Here is a 20144-nt window from a genome sequence, read left to right on the forward strand (position 1 = left end):
ATTTAACTACTATTCGCAATAATGACAATAAGGAATCAACCTAACTGTGCATCAACAGGTGATTAAAGAAAATGTGTTAGATATACACAATGGAATACTATCCAGCCGTAAAAAATGAAGTCATGTCTTTTGCAGCAACATAGATGAAACTGGAGGCCATTGTCCTAAGTTAAACAAGTCAGACATAGAAAGACAAATGCCACATGTTCTCACTTGTAAGTGGGAGCTAAATAATGTGTACACATGAACGTACAATGTGAAATGATAGTAAATGGAGACTCTGAAGGTGTGCGGGGTGGGAGGGGAGGTGGATGATGAGAAATTACTTACTGGGTACATGTACATCCCGTGATGGACACACGAGAAGCCCTGACTTCTCCACTATGTAATATTGCCAGGTAACAAAGTTATACTTGTACCCCATAAATTTATACAAAGAAAATTTTCAAATCTATATATTTGAGTGTTATATCTTCTTGGCCAATTCATTCTTTTTATGAAATACCTTTTTTATCTTTGCACATTTTCTTTATCTTGAATCCTATTTTTTTCTTTTTTTTTTTTTTTTTTTTGAGACGGAGTCTCGCTCTGTCACCCAGGCTGGAATGCAGTGGCTCGATCTTGGCTCACTTCATGCAAGCTCTGCCTCCCGGGTTCACGCCATTCTCCTACCTCAGGCTCCCGAGTAGCTGGGACTACAGGCGCCTACCACCACGCCTGGCTGATTTTTTTGTATATTTTTAGTAGACACGGGGTTTCACCATGTTAGCCAGGATGGTCTTGATCTCCTGACCTCGTGATCCGCCCGCCTCGGCCTCCCAAAGAGCTGGGATTACAGGCGTGAGCTACTGCACCCAGCCGAATCTTATTTTTTTCTGAAACCAATATAGCTATTCTAGTTTTCTTATCATTCATGTCTATATGGAATATCTTTCCCCATACTTCTAGTTTAACTTGTTTGTGCTTCTGTATCTAAAATACATTGTTTGTATACAGCAAAAATTGGGTATTGCTTTTTACTAGTCTGACCATCTTTGCCTTTAAGTGTTTAATAAATATACATTTATTGTAAATATTGATATGGTTGGGTTTGGGTCTACTATTTTGCATTTTTTAAAATATATATTGTAGATCCAATATTATCCAATGCCTATGAGATTCCCCAGTCTGTTTTTGGAAGCATGCACTGTTCCTCTTCCTGTGTAAGCACCAGGCTCTATTACCTCTAATACATTTTGGTGGTCTTTCTTCAGCTTTGGATAATTTCATCACACTTATTTTCTGATTAGCACTTTGCTGATTACCTGACTGGTATTCTCTGCAGAACTTCAAAATTACCTCTCTGTTCAGCTATCTCCTCTCCAATACTCTGCTTTATAACCTCTGCTTGCCTTGGTCTTCCTATATTCCCATCTTTGTATCCTCAAACCAGGTAGCTAACTAGGCTCCTCATGGGTTTTCTTCCTTCTACCATGGCCTGGACCTCTCTCAAGGTAGTACACTAGGATACTTGTAGCACTCTTATCATTTGTTTTATGTCTCTTGGGGATCACTTTCTTAGTTACCTAATTTCCAGTATCTTGAAAACTCTTTTTTCATATGTGTGTGTGTGTATATATATATGAGAACATATATACATACGTATATGTATATGTATGCATTTGTTCCTGTTTGTTTCAGATGAGACAACAAATTAAATCCCTGCTACTCTACCTTGGTTGGTAGCAGAAATCTGTTCACTATTCAACTCAGTATGTTTTTTCTTTACATTTTGAACATATTTTTAATAGTTTCTTCAAAGTCCTATGTATTCCCCCAAGTGTAGAAGAGGCTGTATAGTATAATGATTAAATGTATGTATTTGGGAGTTAAGTAGACCTTGGTTTAAATCCCCATTCTGTCACTTTCCAGATGTTTTACTGCGGGTATGTTATTTAAACATGTACACCTCCATTTTCAGTAAAATTAGAGCAATTCAAATGATCTCAGAGGCATTCTGAAGATCAAATGGAGTTGTGAATATAAAGCACTTGTCAGAGAACCTGACACATAGTAAATTATTAATAGATGGAAGTTCAAAAATTCTTCCTATTTAATAGAGAAACTGTAAGAATCATAGAGTATTCTAAAATAGAATGTATGTCAGAATTAAATGGGGTGGTAGAACTGTTAAACACTATAGGAATTCAGAGAAAAGAAAGAGGACTTCTTGGTGGAATTAAGATTTGTGCTTGGATTTTAATTTAAAAACAATCACTTGCAGGGCGGGAAGCCTCAAATTCAATGGAATATGGAATAGGTGGGTACGTAAAGCAACCACTCCAGAGAGTGCAAAGGTTTTATGATGAAGAATTTTGAGAAATAAAGGCAAATTGATAGTCAAAGTGAGGTCAAATTGTTTGTGCTTTGAATGCCTGATACGAGATTTTTACAATAAGAATCATTTGTAATTACTAGAGGAGCAGGATATTTTTAAAAATCACAGAATCATAGGATTTTCAGGCTTGGAGTGAATAAGATTTAGTTCCATGTTTTTAAAATCTTCAAGTTTCATAGCAGTCAAATTTCAATAGTTTTGTTCATTGGTTATGAGGAATGACAGTGAGGAAGGAGTGCTGGGGAGGAAAATGAATTGGGTACATAGAAACACATGTGTCATGTAAAGCTTTGGGCAGAATAAGTTTGAAATGAAGAGACCTATGAGATTTGCAAATCCATAGGCAATAGTAAATGCCTTTCTGAGTTTGTGTTAGAGGTCAGCTTAGAGATATAGATCAGAGAGTTTCCAGAATAAAGGTGAGAGTTGAAATGTTAACAGATGGGTTCTTTTAGGAAGAATTTGAGCACAGTTTGTTAGAGAAAAGACAGAAAGGCTTCAGAGATAAAATTAGACGGCCATATCCAGGAAGAAATGGATTATTTTGTGCAGAGTCACTGAAGAAAGTTAGAGAGCTATATTGTCAATACTATTGACATCACTGTTAATAGCAAGTACCTTTCAGATTAATACACAAAAACTAGTTACTAATAAGGACTTACAAAGAAGAAACAGCAATAATGACATCACCAGATATTTTATGAGACAATCAGTTGACTTTGCGGAGATTGTTCATACCTTATTGGAACTTGTTTGTGAGGCACACAAAATTTGTATTTTTAAAATTGCCATTTGCCTAATGAAGAACCCGAGGTACAAAGAGGTTCCTTAAACCTTTTAGCAGTCATTCAGCTGGTTAGCAGCAGAAGAAGCTATGAGCCCAAAGCTAAGGTCTCCCATATTCTAGAATATTAAAAGTAGCTGTTTTTGTTTCTTCTCATGCTGCTAATAAAGACATATCTGAGACTGGGTAATTTAGAAAGGAAAGAGGTTTAACTGACTCACAGTTCCACATGGCTGGGGAGGCCTCACAATCATGGCAGAAGGTGAATGAGAAGAAAAGTCAAGTCTCACATGGTGGAGAGAAGAGAGCTTGTGCAGGGGAACTCCCGTTTATAAAAACCATCAGATCTCATGAGACTTATTCACTACCACAAGAACAATATGGTAAAACTGACTCCATGATTCTTTTATCTCCACCTGGCCCCACCCTTGATACATGGGGATTACTACAATGCAAGGTGAGATTTCTGCCCCTATCATTCTGCCCTGATCCCTCCCAAATCTAATGTTCTCACATTTCAAAACCAATCATGGCTTTCCAACAGTCCCCCAAAGTCTTAACTCATTTCAGCATTAACTCAGAAGTCTAAAGTCCAAAGTCTCATCTGACACAAGGCAAGCCTCTTCCACCTATGAGTCTGTAAAATCCAAAGCAAGTTACTTACTTCCTAGATACAGTGGGGGTACAGGTAGTGGGTAAATACACTAATGTGGGAGAAATGGCCAAAACAAAGAGACTACAGGCCCCACACAAGTCTGAAATCCAATGAGGCAGTAATTAAATCTTAAAGGTCCAAAATAATCTCCTTTGACTCCATGTCTCACATCCAGGTCACACTGATGGAAGAATTGGGTTCCCACAGCCTTGGACAACTCCGCCACTGTGGCTTTGCAGGGTACACCCCTCTTCCACTGGCTGCTTTCAAGGGCTGGCATTGAGTGTCTGCAACTTTTGCAGATGTGTGTTGCAAGCTGTCAGTGGATCTACCATTCTGGGGTCTGGAGGATGGTGGCCCTCTTCTCACAGCTAGCTCTACTAGGCAGTACCTCAGTGGGGAGTCTGTATGGGGGCTCCAATCCCACATTTTCCTTTTGTACTGCCCTAGCAGAGGTTCTCCATGAAGGCTCTGCCCCTGTAGCAAATTTCTACCTGGACATCCAGGCATTTCCATACATCCTCTGAAATCTAGGCGATGGTTCCCAAACCTCAATTCTTGACTTCTGGGCACCCACAGGCTCAACACCACATTGAAGCTGTTAAGGGTTAGAGCTTGCCCCCTCTGAAACCATGGCCTGAGCTATACACTGGCCCCTTTTAGCCTGGGATACAGCAGCTGGGATGCAGGGCACCAAGTCCTGAAGCTGCACACAGCAGAGGGGCCCTGGACTCAGACCCAAAAAACACTTTTTCCTCCTAGGCCTCCAGGCCTGTGATGGGAGGAGCTGCTGGGAAGGTCTCTGACATGACCCAGAAACACTTTCCTCATTCTCTTGGTGATTAGCATTTGGCTCATTACTTATGCAAATTTCTGCTGCCTGCTTGAATTTCTTCCCAGAAAATGGGGTCTTCTCTTCTACTGCACCATTAGGCTGCAAATTTTTCAAACTTTTATGCTCTGCTTCCTCTTGAATACTTTGCTGCTTAGAAATTTCTTCCACCAGATACCCTAAATCATCTCTCTCAAGTTCAAAGTTCCACAGATCTCTAGGGCAGGGGCAAAAATGCTGCCTGTCTCTTTGTGTAACAAAAGTGACCTTTAATCCAGTTCCCAAAAGTTCCTAATCTGCATCTGAGACCACCTCAGCCTGGACTTTATTGTCCATATCACTATCAGCATTTTGGTCAAAGCCCTTTAATCAGTCTCTAGGAAGTTTCAAACTTTCCCATATCTTCCTGTCTTCTGAGCATCCCGAGTCTCTAGAAAGTTCCAAACTTCCCCACATTTTCCTATCTTCTTTTGAGCCCTCCAAAGTGTTACAACATCTGCCTGTTACCCAGTTCCAAAATCATTTCCACATTTCTGGGCACCTTTACAGCAGCACCCCACTCTCAGTACCAAAATCTGTATTAGTCAGGGTTCTCTAAAGGGACAAAACTAATAGGATAGATGAATATATGAATGGGAGTTTATTAGGAGAATTGACTCACATGATCACAAGCTAAAGTCCCACAATAGGCCATCTGCAAACTGAGGAGCCAAGAAGCCAGTCCAAGTCTCAAAACCTCAAAAGTAGGGAATTTGATAGTGCAGCCTTCAGCCTATGGCTGAAACCCTGAGAGTCCCTGGCAAATCTCTGGTGTAAGTCCAAGAGTCCAAAAGCTGAAGAGCTTGGAGTCTGATATTTGCGGGCAGGAAGCATCCAGCACAGGAGAAAGATGGAGGCCAGAAGATTCAGGCCAGTCTAGTCCTTCCAGGTTCCTCTGCCTGCTTTTATCCTAGCTGCTCTGGAAGCTGATTAGATGGTGCTCACCCAGATTGAGGGTGGGTCTGCCTCTCCCAGTCTATTGACTCAAATGTTAATCTCCTTTGGCAACACCCTCACAAACACACCCAGGAACAATACTTTGCATCCTTCAGTCCAATAAAATTGACACTCAATATGAACCATCACACTAATAGAGGCCATAAATGCACAGTCCTTTCATTTTACACAGAAGGAACTGAAGCCTGGAGATTTGGACTGTCTTGAAATGTGGGGATTATAAGTTACAGAACGATAAATATCACTTGCCTAATGAATGTCTACCTGGATTTGTAGTTTTCAGATTGATCTCATTCAATCTTTAAAACAACAGCATTATGACATAGGTAATTGCTGTGGTTTAGATGTGATTTGTTCCCACCAAAATTCATGCTGATTTTGATCTCCAGTGTGGAGTGTTAGGAGGGGGGCCGAATAGGAGGTGTTTGGGTCATGGAGGCATAGCCCTCATGCACAGAGTAATGCCCTCCCGTGAGGGTGAATGAGTTCTCTCTGGCAGGAATCGATTAGCTCCCATGGAGTCTGGTTCATCAGTTTCTCTCTCTTGTTTCCTCTCTTGCCATGTGATCTCTTTGCACATACCCACCCCCGCCTTTTTTTTTTTTTCCACAATGACTTGAAGCAGGCTGAGACCGCCACCAAATGCAGCTACCTAATCTTGGACTTTTCAGTCACTAGGATCATGAGCAAAATAAATCTTTTTTCTTCATAAATTACTCAATCTCAGGTATTCTGTTATAGCAACACAGAATGGACTAAAACAGTTATGTTATCATTTAAAAGCCAAAGAAAGTGAAGCTCAAAAAAGATAAATAACTTGCTCAAAGTCAAAGTCATGTAACAGAATCAGAATTCAAACTCAAACATATCTAACTACAAAGCTTTGTCTTGTTTTATGTGTTATCTTGACTCTTGACTTTTAGCAAAAAACTTCTTCCACTCCTTTAGCTGCCTACATAACCTGTGATTAGTGCTGGGTTTTTTTCCTTGTTTGCTTGTTTCTGTTTTTATTTTTAGATATTGCATCAGTATGAGTTCTAACCTGAGCACAGTCTTTTCCCTGAATATGGAAAAGGGTCTCTCATAATAATTGGGAAATGCTGGCTAGCAATAAAAAGCAACTCCAAACAGTAATGGCTCAATAAAATAGAAATATATTTCTTACTCACCTAAATAGCCTATGACAGTTTCAGGTCTGTGGAAGGGCCCTGGTCTACATAGCCTTGCAGGAAGCCAGGCAGAAAAATGTTGTACTATTTTCAATACGTGATTTCCAAGGTTTTCCTGGAAATTGGCCTGTAGTGAGCAGGTAGAAATATTCTGGAGGATCATATTAGGCATTTTTATGACCCATATTGAAATTATATCACTTCTAACTCTGCAACTAGAGCTCAGCCACATGACCTTACATATCTTCAAAGGAAGCATGCTCCAGGCACATCCCTAAGAACCCAAGAAAAACAAGAGATAGAAGAACTAGCCTGTTTCTGCCTCAGGGTCTCTGTATGTTATGTTCAGTACAATTCTGGCATTCAGCAAATAGCAGAAAATAAGCAGGTTTGTGTTTGCTGTACTTGTGACAATTTATGTTGCTGATTTTACTTCCTCAAACTTATGTGAAGTTTTTTGGTGACCAAGAGAATCTAAATCTTTATGAGGCATGTATTATAGATTTATAGATTCTATTCCTGAATGCTTAACAAGGTTACACTTGTCTCAAAATCCAAATGAATATTTTTAAGGATCCAGAAATAATCTCTTAGTCCTAACCAGTTTCCTGATTGCAAGTTGATATTATTATATATATATTTATTTTCAGAATCAACTTATTCTGTCTTCTGTTTTATAGCAGTAATATTTAGTCCAAAGTTAATATCCAGACTGTGCTTAAGAGTCTTTTTTTGTTTAACAGTCACATGATGTTCGATTTTATCATTCTCAACCTACAGATGAGAAAACAAAGACTTGCGAAATCTAACTAATTATTAGTGCATTATTAAGCAGGAATTTGAAGTCATGTTTGTCTCTAAAGTCTATATTTATAACAACAGTTTATTTTTCTTTTACATTCTATTTGCCCCCTAGACTCTATGTATCTGGAGGGCGGAGACCTTATCTCTCTATGTCTGTATCAGAGGATATGATACAGTGCTTAGTATATGGGGCAAACGTACTAGCACATGGTGGGTGCTCAATAAACTTTTGTTGAATGAATGAAAATATCAAAGTTTTTCTCATGACTCAATATCACCCTAAAAACTCTTAGGAAAGGTATAATCTATCCACAACCTGAGCCACTACTTCAGTGCAAGCTTTAACTATTAGTATGAAATACGAAAATACCTTTTTGAAAATAAGCTTTGAGAAAACCTTTATTGGTTTTATAAATTGTCAAATTGCAAATCCAATAGGAAAGAGATTAGATAAAGGAAGAGATCCATCCAGCTCAAGAGATGGATTTTACAGGAATTCAAGGATTTGTTTGCAAATTGCTTTCTATAGGAAATTCACCATATGCCCCAAATACGATTAAAGGTATTGCTTAGGATACATTTTATGAAAACAAACCTTGGGTATTCGTCTGTTTCTCATTGTAAATGAAAAATTCATGGCACACGTAGGACTTTTCATTGCAACAATTATAGAAATTGTTATAATTATTATAATTATAATCATGATTAAAATTACTCCTAATAACACCATTGCAATTATAACTTTTTTGTTATCTATTTTGCCCACTTAAAATATCTAAAGATTAGAGGTAGAAGCAAAGTATTAAATAGAAACTACATGATGTCTTTTAGAGGAAAATAACATGTAAATATTAAATTTACTTTTTGTTTAGTTTTATGAATTGACATTGTAGTTTGTGACTTGCGAACACCAGGAAATCTTGGGGTATTTTGAAAATCTCCATTATAGCCTTTGTTAATTTTTCCTTTCATTCAATCTACCAGTCATTTATTTTTTCATACATTCATTCCCAGGGACTTGTATTGGGCACTTTCAAATTGCTTGGTACTCCCACTTCCAGGTATCCCTAGCAAGGTAAACCTGCATAAAATGTTGTCTGTTTTCTTGGAAAATTTGCATTTGAGTGATAGACACAAAAAGGAAATCACTGTGATAGGACAAGATAAGTACTAAAATAGATGTGTGTACAGATACTGAGTTACTAGGGGAGGGAGTTGGTGATATTGGTGGTTGTTTGAAACTTTAACTATTAGTATGAAATACAAAACACAAACACACACACACACATACACATATATAGTTCTTCCCTTTGATTATGAGCTCCTGGATTTTTGGAGTCATATTTCATCCATTTTTGCATTGAACACAACACAAAAATAATCCTTGCACATATTTTTAGCTCAACAGATATTTACAGAATTAAACAAATGTATTATCTTTCTGTAAATAATCCTTTCTTGATTTGTCAACAAGATATGATAGTTGTGACAAAAACTAGTTCTAGCTAGTTTTGAACTATATTTCACCATTTGTAAGCTGTGTGACCCAGGCCATATGTTAGTTATTGTGTTGTCGACATTTGACTCTGAGGATACAGAAATGAATACTCCATAGTATCTCACTCAACAATCCCCCAGCTTCTCTTGTTTCCTTGTTCACATTTTCAGCTCTGTGCTGGATTAAACTGAGATTTAAACAAGATTTCAGGACTTTCTGTAGGAGGAAAGGTGACTTTTTGTTTGTTTCCTTTGGGATGGTTGACACATTGTGAGTGCAGCCAGGCTCACTCTAATTTATCAGAATTCCTTGAATGAGAGTTGATTCTGTAGTGAACTTAGAGAGACCCCATTCCCAGAGCTTCTGTCTTGTTTGTTTGCCTGTAGGGAGTGCTGACTGGGAGAAACAAATCTTTGCCTCTGAGGACAAAGGCAGCCACAACCTAGCTTGGGAAGAAACCATCATTTATAATTTGTAAATTCCCCAAAGTGTTGCTGAAAAGCCTCCAAGTGTTTTCTATATTTGGGTCTGTGATGGTTGCTTTATATACTACTGTGACTACCTACACAGAAGAAAGCCAGTGGTAGGAACACAGTGAAAACGTGAGCCCCTCTCAAGTACAATATGGTACACAAAAATGTATTTTCTGGCTTTAATTATAGACCTTGCACAGAGAACACGAATGTACAGCCTAGGCACCAGCATGTGATGTGAACCTGATTATTTCCAGTGAGTTTCTGGAATCATCTGTGAAAAGTACAGTTGTCAGGCAAAATGGGCTTCTCCACTACTTTCTCATTTCCCATGCAAGCCAGGGATTCCCTAGTGTCCCTGGGGAAGTTGTAGATGTGTAACTGTCTGATTGTCTTCACTGCTTTTGAAAGACTCCTGTGCTATACAGATAACTTCTGCCCTGCTGAATCATGGAAACTCCTTATCGTTTCATTTTGGGAATAGAAATATCTGTGAATTGAAAAAGTATTTGCACATCATTCAACACTTCTGTTCTTCCTAGAAATGTTCTATTGAATTTAGGGCTGAAGGAGTTACTTTATTTGATCAGATAATTTATCCTCCAAACTCAGGTGTTTTGAGAGTAAAAGGGAAGTAGATGTAAACTAGGACTTTTCCAGGCAAACCAGGACATATGATTGCTTTGGTTGAGATGCTTCTATTTGTGTATCTGATTTCCCAAAACGCTAACCATGGCTATTACCTAAAGTATTGTCCACAGCCTGTCGGCAACAGGGTCTGTGTTAATCATGACTGGTTTTTCTGAGAGCTTTGGAAATAAATGTCAGAGGTAGAATTGGTTGCTGCTTTGTTACAGAGTTATCCTTCAGCCTAACATAGAGAAGTCATCTCTATAATCAGCCGTCTGTTTATATGTGTGTCTCTTGTTTCCTGGTATTCAAAAAGCAGTGGGCTGATTCTGTCATTTAGAATAAGCCCTTTCCCTCCAGGAGCCACAGCCCTTAGTCATTTCTGTACTTGAAGTTTTAAAGTTTTTAGTGATCCAACATATGTCCCAGAGAACCTGGACCTGTAAAATTTGAGGTATGACAATCTACATGGTGATTGGAAATTTATTTTCTGGGAATTTATAATAAACACACACAGCCTAACTGCAATATCTGAAGATCCTATACAAATATTAGACCCTAGGGACTGAGGGCATTTAGAAGTCTAAGGGATGATGTATGTGAAAAGATTTTTTGGGCTGAACAATACATGCTACAGAAGAAGAAGGTGATCGTTGAGTTGGAGTTGCACAGTATGAGAAACTACACCTTTTCTCTCTTTACTTGGCCAGAATGCCTTGAGATGACAGTACCCAGTTTCAAACTAAATTAACAGCCCGGTGCACAACACGGGACTTGTCAAGATAATAGAACCAATGGTAGCTGATTGCCCCTGAACTGGTGCCTCTTATAGGCCCTGTTAAAAGAAATTGCAAAGTACATTTTGTTCATTATGGGTTAGATTCCAATGTTAATTAAATTTATATTCATATGAGTCCCATATTTCAGATATTTCCAAGAGAATTCAAAGAAGATTCCCAGGCAGCAGTAGCTACATTCTAAGAAATAATTACTTGGAGAAATTCTGTTACAATGAACTGAACCTGGTTTAACAATTGGCAACTCTGTTTTCTGCAACGGTGTCAATCTCCTTCAGTGCAGAGGCAAGCCTTTGTGCTAGAAAATCTATACATGAACCAGGTATTTGGTGATTCTAAAAAGCCAGATCCTAGACAAAAACAAACAAATAAACAAAAAAAGCCTAGGAGACTTCCTTTCCTCAAGAATGATTGAAGAATGAGAATCTCTGATGGACTAGCATAATCAATCCATAGTTTTAAAAGAAATAGAACGATAGTTCCCAAACTGTGTTCCCCACAACACTAGTTTTGCAAGATATTAAAGGTATCCCAAGAAAAGGTAATTATTAGCTAAATAAATTTAGGAAACAGTGCATATTATCAATGTTATCTCAAAGCTTTGCAGGACATATAATTATGACAAGTCTCTGGGGCTGTCATTTAAAAAAATCAGTTTAATAATATTTAATCCAGAGTGTCCTGAACTTATTTGTTCATAAACATTTTCAAAGGACACACCATAAAATCTGGAATTGCCAATTTAGAAATTTTTAATCCAAAAAAAAAGTCATATACACCCAGTACCAAAACTGTGCCAAACACCCTCAACTTAGTTCTTAGTTATTCAGAGACAACACAGCTTTTGAGTTAGGATTTTTTTGTGACCATAAGCTCTCATTCATTGTTCAATATGAGAGAAAACATCCAAGAATGAAGCTTTCAATTCGTTTGAATTCTGAAAAATATGGGATTTGGTTCTTCCAGTGACTTTCATTGAAGGTGACTAAACAGTTTTAATTGATATGTTGACATGAGCATGTTTTAGGCATTTCCTGAAAGGTTAGTGTCAAAAGAAATTAATATCCTGGTGGGCTTGTGTTTTTCTCTGAGGCAGATATTGATGAATGTTCAGAGGGAATCATTGAGTGCCACAACCATTCCCGCTGCGTTAACCTGCCAGGGTGGTACCACTGTGAGTGCAGAAGCGGTTTCCATGACGATGGGACCTATTCACTGTCCGGGGAGTCCTGTATTGGTAAGCAGCTTTCAGGCATGCCCTCCAACCGCTTGGACCTTTGCAGGAGGTGTGGCTTGCTTTGGTACTCTGTTCAGCTCCCAGTGTTAAAATATGACCATTCCTTGGTTAAATGCATCAGTTTTCAAATTTTCTCCCTCTACAATTCAGGGATTAGGCCAGGGATCATGCAAGGTGGGGTGCTAGAATTTTTATATAGAAACTGTGACAGAGGAACAAAACCTGGGGCTATATGTTATGGCTTTGTTCTTTCTAAGGAAAACCTTAGTCGTCTTAATTCTTTCTAAGGAAAATCATGATGACTTGCTGAAATTTTTGACAGTTTGGGAGGCAACTGTAGAGATGAAGAAATATTAAATAATACTGGATACTGGATTTAGATTAAGAAAGTTTAGTTTGAATCTCATCTCTTATACTGCAAGAGTCACTATAGTCTCTAATCCTTCATCTGTGTATATGTAAAAATGAGGATAACAAGATACATATATTAAGATTAAACAAGAATACCACCTATTTAAAAATGGCAAGATTTGAATTGATGCACATATATGATATAGTTGCATTAACATTATTGTTGCTATTACCGCCACCATCATCTCTTGAAAAATCTGCTTTATCGGGTCTCTTCTTGTGGTTCTGTTAAATACTGAACACGGGAAATTAGCAGATGGAGTTATTCACCTTCAAGACCTTACAACTTTCATGAAATCCAAACAACTGATCAAAAACATAACTGTTTCCATGAGAACCTTAGCCAATCCAATTCTTTCATGTTGTGTCACCTTAGTTGAATTCTTAATGCTGATTTGGACCAATCTAGGGGGCAAGCATTCGGACCTTGGGTTCCCAAAGTTCAGCTTGCTGAATTAGAAAGTGGGAATTTGATTTTGAAAATTTGTTTTCTCTGCTTAGGGTATATTGTTTTTTTTCTAAAGGCTGCTGCTGAGATATAGTCAGTGTTTTTTCAACTTCTCCACTGATGTTGATGTAAAGCAAAGATGAATTACAGAACAATGGCCACGTGGCATGAATTATCCCCCATAGTCTTGACATTATTGTTGAGAGGCATGTAGTATAGTTACTAAAAGTGTGGACTTTGGGGCCAGATGTTGGCAGTCAAATTCTAGCTCTGCTGCTTCTAAGTCATGTACCATGGGTACATTTTTATCCAGTCTGTATTTCAGCTATCTCCTCTGTGAAATAGAAATAATGTTTATATGTTATTGAGATGAGTGTTGTGATAATTGAGTTAATATCTGTTAAATGTTCAAGAAATGTTAGCTATTATTTTAAACGTCACTGTGTATTCAGCATTCTACCCCATACTCTGTTCATATTTCTTTTCCTTTATATACTGCCAGGTACTTCTGTACTTATGCAGCTCATTGTAAATCAATGTTATATGAATAGGAACAGGTCAAATGGCTATTGTTGAGAAATGAAAATAGAATATTAACATATGACATTAAGCATGGTGGCTAAAAGAAAATTTTAATTTTTACAGATAATATTTGACATCATTAAAAGGTGAGACTCTTAGATTTTTTAGTGCACAAAGGACCTTAGAGACCAGCTAGTTAAGCCAATTTTATTTATTATTTTTTCTACTTTTAAGTTCAAGGGATTCATGTGCAGGTTTCTTCCCTGGGTGAACTGCACATTGCTGAGGCTTGGTGTACAGATGATCCTGTCACCAAGGTAGCGAGCATAGTACACAATAGGTAGCCTTCCAAACCATACCCTTCCCCTTTCTTCCCTCCTCAGGCAGTCCTCAGTATCTTTTGTTCCTATCTTTGTGTCTATGTGTATTCAATATAGTTAAACCAATTTTATAACTGTTTGGACCTGCCATGGGGCTGCACACTTCTCTGCCTTTATATACGCTGTCCCTCTGGCTGGGATGAAACATGATGATTCACATATGAATTTCATTTTCCTAAATTTAGCTCACGTTTCACCAAGTCCCCATGAAGTATTCTTTGATGCCTTCCAAAGACTTGTCACTCCTTTCTTCTGCTAACTCTAGATCTTTTTCCTTGGTGTATGTTTCAGTAGCTTCACTTGTACAATATACTTGCTCTCTGACTAGACTATTGAGCAGCGAATGGGCTTTTTTCTTCTGTTTCTTCAGTGGGGCCCTTTGGTGGTTGTTGTTTAATAAATGTGAAAATTCAATCATATCGTGTGATCAATAAAGAACTCACTCTCAGAAAGGTGACACCTCATTCCCAGCCACATAACTGGTTTGGATACAAGTTGAGGATCAGATCTAGGTCAAGAGAACATGTAGGAATAGTTTCAGTTTATGCCTCTTGTTTCAATGTTACCTGTAGAGCCCTATCACCCTCATAAATGTCTCTGGCACCTGTCCTGGTGCTCATTTCTCTCTAACATGCTGAGTGGCATGTCTGAAGGATGCGGTAAAATTCCCGCACTCTCAAGGAGCCTCTTTCTTCATCTACAACCTGATCCCTGTTTTGCAAAGGAAAATGTCAGTGAACTGGACTCCTTGGAGTTGGAGTCGTTTGGATTAGTGGCATTTTTAATTTGGGTAATAGTCTGAATTTCTTTTTATTTCCACACTTTTGGGAAAATATTTGTAAATGATCCTTCATCAGGACAGAAATCTGACCCTCACTTAGTTATTTCTGTGGTAGTTGGGAGTACTCTGTTGGTTCAGAATATTTCTTGGGCAAACAACTATGTAAGTCAGATAATGACACTTTCTTATTATGGCCTTCTAATGCCTTCCCAATGAGTGTAAAATAAATTTCTAACTTTATATGGCCTTCATGGTTTTAGATGATATTGTTCCTGCCTGCTTCTTGGACTCATTTCCTATATATATAAGGCTTTTTGATCTTTTCATGCCTTGAACATGACAAAAAGCTCATTCCAATTTCAGGGCCTTTGCCTTTACTGTTCTGTCTGTCTGGAGCTCTCAACACCTCTCTTGTTGTATGGCTGCCATGTTATTAGGTCTCAGACAAATGTTGCTTCTTCATGGAGACCCTCCCTGACTTTTCTCTGAAATAATCCTTCCCTACTCACTTTGTTATAATACTCTTTTATATCTTTTTAGCATTTGTATTCACATGCACATGTGTGTAATATTCTCTTGCCTCAAACAAGTTGTTTGAGGGCAGAGACCTTGTTTGCCTTTTACTACTGTACTTGCAGCCCCTAAGATAATATAGTCAAAGAGAAGGCATTCAATGCATATATGTCAAATGATTGAAGGCATGGATGTTCAAAACTGTATCAAATCAGATTTATTTTCTATTTTGTTTGATATAACTAGTTGTGTGGTATAGATTGTGGTGCATGACATGAGATGTTAAATATCACAAAACCATGAGTCTTTTATTTAAAAAAATGTTTTTTGAGAACAACCATCATGCCAGCACTGCCTTGAGTCTTCTGGGAATATGGTTATGAACAAGTTAAGATGTCTGTTCTTGAAGGATTAATGACCTGACATATTCTGGGTCTTAATAACATAGCTTAATAGCACTGAAAATGAGCACATCTGAATAAACCCTAAATAATATCAACCACTAATGCTTACATTTAAAAGAAATATCAGCATCTAAAATAACCCTTACAATTTTTTTTAAAAGTGGTTTGTAACATGTACTCAGCTATGTTTTTTTCTTCAGACAATGGCATATGTTATCATCTAAAATGTATTAGTTTAGGCTTTTAGAAGAATAGTCTCATGTCACTCTATGTCACTTTTTGTCAGATGAGGATAATAGCACCTTCACTACTGATTTTATCTGTTATTGTAAGCTTGAATAATATTGATATCATAAAGACCAGCATGCTTGCAAGATTTCTTATTTTATGAGAAGAAATGTTTAAGATTTGCCTTTTTCTCTTAAAGTGTAACATATGATTGAAGAAATGGCCAGTCCTAGTATTGCAGAGGCAGATAGAGTCACTATTCTTGAAGAGCTTATCAGAGTTAGTCTCTTCTGTCTCTCTCTCTGTCTCTCTCTCTTTGTCTGTCTCTCTTTAACTTGTATATCTTTGTAATGCCAGGAGAAAATAGTACACAAAAATTTGTAAATTAATATTTGCAGAAGATGATAATGACAGTGATTTGTTGGCACTGTAGGGTACAATGCACTCTGTGTTTTGATGCAGTGGTAGGAGTCAGTGATTCTCAGTTTTAATATAGAAGTTGTGAGCAATTGCTCTTTTGTCTAGGCATAGTTATCTGGGTCATTTAGAAATGAGAAGAACTAATATATAATTAACAATGGCATGTATAAGCAGCATTACTTTGCATATTTTAAAAATAAGATTCAGACTCCTCGGAATGTCAATCAGTTTCCACAATATTGCTCCCACAAATGAAACTTTATTTTCCTTTGTTCTCTCATATACTTTGCATGGATACTGGAGCCTGCTCAAGTCCTTATTCTGCTCTTCCTAAATCCTGCATTCTCTTTCCTCTACTCCTTTGCTTGTGTGCTTTTCCCTGAGTATCCCCATAGCCCCATTTCCATTAGTTAAAATCCTGATGAAGTCTTATTCTGTAAAGCAGGGATTCTCAAACTGTGTCATGGTAGATTCATTGGAGTAGTGAAACGGGAGAGTTCCCTGACCCCCTTAGTAGGACTTGTGACAAAGATGTGGCTTGTCTGATCACCTGCCATGTGCTCCCAACTCCTTATGGGAGGGGGAGTATACAGAGGTGCAGGAGCTGGGGCAAGCACTTTTGGGCTCTGGCCCCACAGTAATATCTAGGGATGGGTGCCTGAAACTCCTAAAGCCCAAGTGGGTGTGTGTTACACTATGTGCTGTTAGCTTTGCTGTCCACAGGCAGTAAATGGCTCATTGTACCCTCTGCCTTTTCACAAGGACAGAGGGCCAGTGTGACGGCTTTCTGTATCTCAAGCTCTTGTCTGGTGTCCAGGAAAAATCAGATGATTACACACAGACTTGAAGGATGGTGAATGTGGGATTTTATTGAGTGGTGGAGGTGGCTCTCAGTGGGATGGATGCGGAGCTGGAAAGGGGATGGACTGGGAAGACGATCTTCCCCTGGAGTTTGACTGTCCAGTAGACAGACACTCCTCTCTGAGTGTCCCCAGCCAAACTCCTCTCGACATTCAGATGTTCCTTCTCTTCTCTCCTCTGCTGCTCTTCTGTTCGTCTGCTCATCTGCTTGTGGAGCCTGGGGCTTGGGGTTTCTATGGGTACAGGATACCCATAGATAGCCCATCGGGTGTACAGGATCCTGGGTACAGGATACCGATAGGGTATGGTGGGCCAAAAGGCAACTTTTGGGTGCGAAAACAGAAATGCCTGTTCCCATTTAGGGCCATGGGTTTCCAGACTTGAGGGTGGGGCCTTTGCCAGGGAGCTGCCCTCTTCTACCCAGTATTTCCCTGTCTCCTGTCCATATCAGTAGCTTTTTAAAAATGCCTGTGACGGGACATCACACATCCTGAAGCTTCATATTCAGTTATTCTGGCGTGAGACCTAGATTGACACCATTTTCTAAAATTTGTTTAAGTGTATTTTTTATAAATTCATAATATTTTTGCATATTTATGGGGTACATGTGATATTTTGTTGCAACCATAGAATGTGTAATGATCAAGTCAGGGTATTTGAGGTGTCTATCACCTTGAGTATTTATCATTTCTATGTGTTGGGAAAAACATGAGTCCTCTTTTCCAGCTATTTTGAAATATATAGTACATCGTTGTTAACTATAATCACCCTACTCTGCTATCAAACATTGTAACTTACTCCTTCTATCTAACTGTATGTTTGTACCCATTGACCAACCTCTCTTTAACACTCATTCCCCAACCTGCACACCCTTCCCAGTCGCTGCTATTGATCATTTTACCTACCTCCATCAAATCAACTTTTTTAGCTCCTACACGTGAGTGAGAACGTGAAATATTTACCTTTCGGTGCCTGGCTGTATTAGTCTGTTCTCACACTACTATAAGGAACTTCCTGAGACTGGGTAATTTATAAAGAAAAGAGATTTAACTGGTTCATGGTTCTACAGGCTGTACAGGAAGCATGGCTGGGGAGGCCTCAGGAAACTTACAATCATGGTGGAAGGTAAAGGGGAACCAGACATGTCCTACATGGCTGGAGCTGGAGGAAGAGAGTGAAGGAAGGGGGGAGGTACTATGTACTTTTCAACAACCAGATCTCATGAGAACGCACTCACCATCATGAGAACAGCCAGGGGAACATCTACTCCCATGATTGAATCACATCCTACCAGGCCCCTCCTCCAACACTGGAGATTACAATTTGACATGAGCTTTGGGTGGAGACACAAATCCAAACCATATCACTGGCTTATTTCATGAAGTCATTTAAAAAAAGACTACAAGTGATTATTAGAGGGACAAGTTGGCCAATGTAGAGAACTACTGACATTCAGTTCTTCTAATAATAAGAATAAAAATTTCTCCCCTCTTATTTGTCTTCATAGCCATTTATTTGCCATTCTTTTATAGACTTTAGCAGATTAGACTTGTGTTCTTAATTACGTCTTTATCACCTACAGTACAATTTAGGTGTTTTTTGATACATTTTTATCAATTAATGTTGAATTACATTGTATTGGTTGTGTTATTTTTACCTATCATATAAAATGTTTCATTCACAAGAAAGCCCATGTTGTTGCTGGAGACACACTCCAAGATGACATACAGCTATTCTTATGGGACTGAATACCTGATGGCCTCCCATTGTTATCTGCTTTATAGCACTCAGTTTGGTGAAGCAGTTTCCTAGACTCTGGAGCCTGCTCTCAGGCCACTGTAAATGGCACAGTGAGGATTTACTTCTCAGAGTACTGCTGAAACCATGGTCACCATGCAAAGCAATATGAAACAACCAAAAATGTTCCACTGAAATCTCTTGGGAAAGAAATTTCCATTTTATCTGGTGGATGTGTCAGGAATAATTGAAATGGCCTAAGAATGATTTTGCTTTGACTGCTTCTGCTCAGTGCCTGTTTTTTCATAGGAGTGGAGATAAAAAGGGGTAGGACCTGGAGGTGCTCTATCTGTAAAAATGCTCTCAGTGACAAACCTCACTGAAGGGGAGGGGAGCTATGAAGCCTTAGCAGGCAATACTGTGATGTAATGGAGAGGGGTTTTAAGGACATTAAGCCTAGATTCAGTCCGAAATCGGCCTCTTTCTAGCTGAGCAGCATTTAGAAAGATATTTAACCTTTCAAAGCCTTAGTTTTCTTGGTGTGCATTAGGATAATACTTACAATGGAACTTTTTCTAATATGTGTTTTTATATGCAAATTTCCTGACAAGTATTATATAATAGTCAACATTTAACCTCCCTTCACCTCAGTTCCCTCACCTGTCACATGAAAACAATAGCAGTAATACTAATAAGAGATAACATTTATTGAGAGTTTTACTTTGTGCCAGACACTGCTCTCAGCAATTTACAAAAGCATCAACCTCATAGGGGTTGCTGTGGAGTAATCGTGACAATTAAGTGAGCAAACAAGGGAAAGAAGCATTCAGCACTTAGGTTTTAAGCAGGCAATAGATGTTATTTTCATTCACTGAACAACTACATGATGTGCTAGACACAGAACCAGGAAATTTCATGTATTTTCTAATTTAATTTCACAATGACCATAGGAGGAAAGCCCTCTTACTATCCCCATTGTAAAGGTGAAGAAAATGTGAGCTCGAGGACGAAGAGAACTTGTCCCAAATTCCGCAGCTGATAAATGGCACACAGAAGCCATAATCCAGGAGTGTTTGATCCCAAAGCTTCTGTTCTTAATATGTTCACGCTGTACTGCTTTCTGGAAGGGAGGAGAACAGTGATGGGCTCATAGGTAGAGGAGATGTTAGCCAGAGCAGTTGGAGATC

General features: G+C 38.5%; 1 protein-coding gene across 2 annotated transcripts in view; it reads left to right on the top strand.

Moving 5' to 3' along the window:
* NELL1 (neural EGFL like 1) overlaps positions 1-20144 on the top strand; it is a 910206-nt gene that overhangs the window by 856681 nt on the left and 33381 nt on the right. The window contains exon 16 of one of the 2 annotated variants that reach the window (XM_016920567.4): positions 12112-12252. The exons of the other annotated variant lie outside the window; for it this stretch is intronic. Within the exon in view, the coding sequence (XP_016776056.3) occupies positions 12112-12252 (141 nt within the window). The remainder of the gene's footprint in view (positions 1-12111; positions 12253-20144) is intronic. 2 annotated transcript variants of the gene reach the window in all.

This window comes from Pan troglodytes, chromosome 9, assembly GCF_028858775.2.
Source record: "Pan troglodytes isolate AG18354 chromosome 9, NHGRI_mPanTro3-v2.0_pri, whole genome shotgun sequence".
In the NCBI taxonomy this organism is placed as follows: Eukaryota; Metazoa; Chordata; class Mammalia; order Primates; family Hominidae; genus Pan; species Pan troglodytes.